The following is a 6036-nucleotide window of genomic DNA, read 5'->3' on the forward strand; positions in this document are numbered from 1 at the left end:
AGCAAAGACCTGGCACCAGGCCAAACAGGATGTTTGACACAGAAACATGCTGGTCCTGTCCCCATCCTGGTCTGGGAACTGGAGAGCACACTGGCGAGCCTTTTCCCATGGGCAGGGCTGGGGGAGGGGAGGGCTTTCTTTTCTCACGAGTCTCAGAGGGTCCCACCTCATGTGAATAAAGAGGACTCATTCTTGCTCCAAAGACCCCTCCTCCCCCGACCCCAAAAAGGAACCAAGGGTGTGAATAAAAATAGAAATGAGCTCAGCGCTCTCACAAGCAAGGTTCTCAATGAATCTGGACCTTCAGTGAGTGGAAATAGCTCATTTGAAATAGAATCCCACGGACAGGCTTCTGGGCTTTCTGTTTTCGCCACATTAACACCCCAACAAAGGGCTGCCGCATCATCGCTAAGGCAGGAAATGAGGGGGTGAGTAGACATTGGCTGCATTCCTCCCTTCCTCTGAGTTCAGGCAGACAGTCCTGGAGGCTGGATGCTGGTTGCCTAGGAAACTGCTTGGATGTGACTCTCCAGAAAAAGCACTGTCTGCATCAGGAGATGCAATTACTGGGTTTTTTGTTTGTTTGTTTGTTTGCTTATTTGTTTTATTTTTTTCTTCCTTTCTTTCTGGTATTGTGTGATGCTGGGGGCAGGAAGGAGCCTTCTTTTAACCCTCCTGAACCAATTTCTTCACATGTAAAGAGATTCTCTCTCTCTCCTCTCTCTCTCTCTCTCTCTCTCTCTCTCTCTCTCTCTCTCTCTCTCTCTCTCTCTCTCTCTGTAGTATCATTGCTGGTTACTGAACCTAGCAGACACTTGGTGTGGCTTTTCTCTCTTTTCTCCTACCCACCTCACCAGCTTGCTGCACTTAATAGGCACCAATTGAATAAGCAGAATATAAATGAGACGAAGAAATAGGTTTGGTAATGAAACCTTAACTCCATTTTTGTAACTTGCATGATAGTAAAAGCTTAAGCAAGTTTCATGACACAGTGTTAGATTATTGGTCTTTTGTAAATTGAAAAATCATTAAAGATGCAAATACTTCTAATTCACCACTTCTAAGAAACACACAGTTATTGTTTTCTCCTTGAATAAGCATAGCTACAGAGTGGGGGTGGGTGTTGAAGTTTCTCAGTAAATCACTCGCTTTTCCTCTACTTGTGTTCAGACCCAACTGAGATAGATGTGGAGTCAGCAAACAGGAGGAGCCATCTCCCTGTGGAACAGCAATGGGCATTTTAATTGCATTGCTCTAACTGGAGAGAATCCACACTCCACATACAGGTAGCGTTGGACTGCCTCCATTGCTCCCAGACTTAGCTCCCAGCCAAGGTTGTGCTCATTCCTGCTGTGGGTAGCCAGTACACACCCTCTGCAGACACCACTGAGGCTGTGTCTCATAAGGAGGAGCTCTTAGTCAACATGCACTTAAAAAGACTTTAAAAACTACAAGTCTGTCGTTTAGGTAGCAAAGCAGAAGTTGTAGAGACGGCCAGACTTCTAAGAGGCTTTCACTTCCCCCAGCGCGGGTAGCTGGGGCCATCAGGGTATTCCTTTGTCAGAGCTGTCTTCTGATTAAGAGAATGGCCTCCCCAAAGTCATGGCCCTGATGGTCAGGGCTGGTCAGAGGGAAGGGAGTATAGAGCTGTACTCCCTTGCCTCAACTGGGGACATCTCTGAAGAGTTCTTCAGGATGACTGAATCCATCCCAGAGGCTGCACGACTCAGCTTGTAGCTTCTTCCCCCTCTCCTCTAGTTGGCACCATGTTTCATATGTAAATCCGTCTTCCCCCCAAAGAACTGGTTTGAGAAAATTAATTTCAAAGTAACTATATCATGCCCTTAGATCGTAAGAAATGATAGATGCCCATGGAGAACTGTATCTGAAAATCCCTGTTTTCAGTCATTTTCTTCATATAGTTAGATGATCATATTTCTCTCAGTTTTTTTTTTTTCCCCAGTTCTTATCTGCAGAGTTCCTATCTATCTGGTATTGAAGCTTCCAGACTATTCTCTCCTGCTTCCCACCTTCTTTTTCTTCTTCTTCTTCTTCTTCTTCTTCTTCTTCTTCTTCTTCTTCTTCTTCTTCTTCTTCTTCTTCTTCTCCTCCTCCTCCTCCTCCTCCTCCTCCTCCTCCTCCTCCTCCTCCTCCTCCTTCTTAACTCTACTTTTTACAAGAGTTATCCAACTTTTCTTCCAGTGTCTCCATTGGATTTTCCTGATGTTATTATATTTTGTGGTTCCTGAAAACCTTTTTAAAAACATTCTTTAGACTTTAGTTTTACTATTTTATTTTGAGACATGGTCTCCCTCTGTAGCCTAGGCTGGCTTGGAATTCATTGTGTAGCCCAGACTGACTTTGAACTCATTGGTTGTTTTGTTGTTTTTTTTCCATGTACAAGAACATAAGGATTGAGTTTTATTCATGAATTCTCAGTCCTAATATTTTTAACGGTCTTTTTGTGATGAGTTTATTAAAAAAAAAAAAAAGTGAGGACAATTGGCAGAGACATTTGTGAGGACCACAACACTTATCCCACTGCTGTCTCTGTGATCCTGGGATTTGTTATCTTTCTAAGTACAGCTTCTCATAAAAAGAATCACATGACCCCCCCCCCCCAGTGGAGAAGCTCTAGTAGAGAACCTAAGAAACAGCAATTCAGTTTTAATGACCAGATAGAGTATTTCAACAGCAAAAAGCTTTCATAAGCACAAGGTATTTCTAAATAAGGATAAGGCTGTGTCTGTGGACATTTTAGTCGTAACTCTGAACTCATTGTAATCCTTTTGCCCCAGCTCTTGAGGAGCTGAGATTACAAGCACGAGCCTCCACACCTGGCCAGCTCTTCTGTTCTCATTTCCCGGACTCACTGTTTTGTCTTATCTAAAGATACTCATGAGATTTTCAAATATTTTCCTTCTCCCTACATGATATCTATATATCCTCCTTTCTCTGTTGGCTTGGGTCTCCTGGTGTAGTGGTATTTGGTTGCCTCCCCATTTTTTAAGATCTATTTTTATTTTTGATTATGTATGTCTGTGTGTCAGTGTGTCAGTATGTGCATATGAGTGAAGATGCCTGAGGAGGACAGAGGCTTCAAATCCCCTGAATTTAGAGTTACAGGCAGTTAGGAGCTGCATGAAATGGGTTCTGGGAACTGAACGCCACTGTAAGAGCAGTAAGTGCTTTTTTTGTTGTTGTTCCTAAATTTTATTTATGAATTAATACAAAACATTCTAGACCAATGTGTCTTAATCCTCCTCCTCCTCCTCCTCCTCCTCCTCCTCGTCCTGGTTGATCTAGAAGTAGCGCAGCTCATAGCTCTCTTTGCTGTTGGCGACAACACGCAGCCAGTCTCGGAGATTGTTCTTCTTCAAATATTTTTTGGTGAGATATTTCAAATACCTTTTGGAGAAAGGCACCTCAGAAGTGACAGTGATCTTGCTCTTGCTCCGTTCGATGGTCACAACCCCTCCGCCAAGATTCCCAGCATTCCCGTTCACCTTGATTCTCTCCTGGAGGAACTGCTCGAAATTGGCAGCATCCATGATTCCATCTTCTACAGGGTGGGTGAAATCAAGGGTGAACTTCAAAACCTGCTTCTTTTTTTTGCCCCCCTTCGCCACAAGCTTTTTCACGGGCGCCATGGCGGCAGAGGAGGCAGAAAGGCACAGTAAGTGCTTTTAACCTATGACTCATCACGTCAGTCCTATCCATACTCACTAAAAAATCTTTTTAAATATTTTATTTATTTTTATTGTTTATGTGTGTGTATTTGTCTGCATGTATCTATGTATACCATGTGAGTGCCTAGTGCTCACAGAGGCCAGAATCAGATATCAGATCCTCTGGAACTAGAGTTATAGTTGAGAGCCACCATATAAATGCCAGGAACTGACCCCTGGTCCTCTGTAAGAGTAATAAGTGTTCTTACCTGCTGAGTCATTTCTCCAGCTCTTAAAAGCCTTTAAAAATTATATTTATTTATGGAGAAAGTTGCATGTGCCATGGCACACATGTTGAGGTCAGAGAACAATTTGCAGAAGTTGATTCTCTTCTACCAGGGATTGAACTCAGATGGTCATGTTTGGTGATAAAAGATCTGTACTTGATAGCCATCTTACTAAACCATGCCCATTCATATTTATAAGAGATACACCAAAAACTGACTGAAATCTCTAAGACTGCCGTGTTACAGTTAAATCCTATGTGTCTACTTGAGGAAGCTCCTGGTATCTAGCTATTTGGTCAAACAGTGGCTTATAATGGTTCTAGGTCCCCTAATTTAATTTAACTCCTACCAATTATTTAAACATATTGTCTTCTTTCCTTACCTTAATGATTCTTTACCTCTGATTTGAGTTTTTTTCCAGACACCAGGCAATTTAAAGAGTCCACTGTAGCTGTAAGTTTCTCCAGTCCCATCTGCCCTGAGGTCCCACAGCCGCTTATAAAATAAACCCTCAGAGGTTTAATATTAATTGCAAATTATATGGCCTACGGGTCAGGCTATTTGCTAGCTAGCTCTTATAAATTAACTCAACCCATTTCTATTCATCTCTATGTTGCCATGTGGCCATGGTGTTATGGGTCTGTTGGTATCTTGTTGCTCCTTCGGCAGGGGGCTGGTGTCCCCTCAACTCCACCCTTCTTCCTCTTGCCTTCAGTTTGAATGTACCACCTAACCTTATCCTGCCCTGCCATAGACCAATGCAGCTTTATTTATCAACCAATCAGAGCAACACATATTCACAGCATCTCACAGCAGTCCACAATATGATATTATGTGCAAAAACAAAGCATAAAAAGAGGTTGCAACTTTCTTTCCCCACCAAAGCCCTCAGGAGGCCATGGAGTCAGAGGCTCTGGGTTTGGAAGAAACTGAAAAGGCTAATGCTACAGGAAGCCATGGGTGGATTGCTTTGTGTCTAGGACCACTAGGCAGATTGTCCCTTAAGTTCATCATGATCACCACATTTCCCCATGCTCTGCTTTGGAAAATGATAGACAATGTTCCCCAAACTACTAAGATTGCCAGAGAACTAAGGAACTCCTATGTTAGTTCTTAGCAATTATTAGGGCATGATCCTGACTTCCTGAAGGATACCTGTGACTATGGTCTCAGAGATGACTGCTGTGTGTTCCCACAGACGTTTCAGATGCCTGTGTATCAATATTCAGATCATAAATGGGAATCCATCCAATTGTCACCTGTATCTTAAACCCTCCTGTAGGAGACCTTCACACACAGCTTCTTGCAAATCTCCAGTCTAGATTGTATGCTGTCACTTCGTAGCTTCAGTAGTTGTTCTTTCTAGTTTTGACATAAAAACTACAGCTCTCATCTTAAAGGGAATAAACTGTATTCTGGAGCCATTTTGAATTACCCCAAATTCTGTGTTCCATGTGGAAGCAGTTTTATGAAATTTTTTTTTATAGTTTTATAGAACCAAGAAAAGTCATACATCAAGGCAAGTTTGAAATACCTTGGTGGGTACACCAGAGAGGCAGATACATTGAAATGGGGGAGTGGGCACTTCTCTGTAGGTCAAGATGTTATTTGATGACATTCTTAGCCCTTGGATTGTTGGAAACTAGTATTCTGATAAGTCAATAGTTTCTAAGAGTTTTTTTATTTATTATCACGAGGTGTCAGTTCAGATACAGAGTGAGGCAAGGAATGGCTGTCTCAGAGGCTAAAACTAGACCAAGATAAAGTAACTTGCCTCCAAACCTACAAAATTCTAATTTCTCCATAGTACTAAAATTCCAATTGACCCATCAGTCTTTGCAGACACAGACTCCTTCTAGGAGTATTTTGTTCACAGCTAAACACAGCTTCTTTTCAGAAATTTTCATCCACTCATCTATTCTATGTTTATGTATGTTATTTTTCCTTTCCTGTGATAAAATTCCATGACCAAGGCAACTTACAGAAGGAAGGGCTTGTTTGCACTTACAGTTACAAAGTGATAAGAATCCATCGTTATTACTGCAGGGAGCCAGGGCAGCAGGCTGGCATGGCGCCTGGAG

General features: G+C 42.3%; 1 protein-coding gene across 1 annotated transcript; it reads right to left on the bottom strand.

The window, feature by feature from the left end:
* Positions 1-3273: 3273 nt before the first annotated feature.
* Positions 3274-3666, bottom strand: LOC131910389 (large ribosomal subunit protein eL22-like). The gene has a single exon (XM_059262315.1). The coding sequence runs from the start codon at positions 3648-3650 to the stop codon at positions 3303-3305; it is 348 nt and encodes a 115-aa protein (XP_059118298.1). The 5' UTR covers positions 3651-3666; the 3' UTR covers positions 3274-3302.
* Between the last annotated feature and the right edge of the window lie 2370 nt (positions 3667-6036).

This window comes from Peromyscus eremicus, chromosome 5 (assembly GCF_949786415.1).
Source record: "Peromyscus eremicus chromosome 5, PerEre_H2_v1, whole genome shotgun sequence".
Lineage (NCBI taxonomy): Eukaryota > Metazoa > Chordata > Mammalia > Rodentia > Cricetidae > Peromyscus > Peromyscus eremicus.

Coding starts and splice junctions, on each gene's coding strand:
- LOC131910389 (XM_059262315.1), bottom strand. CDS start 3,650: ATGGCGCCCGTGAAAAAGCTTGTGGCGAAGGGGGGCAAAAAAAAGAAG.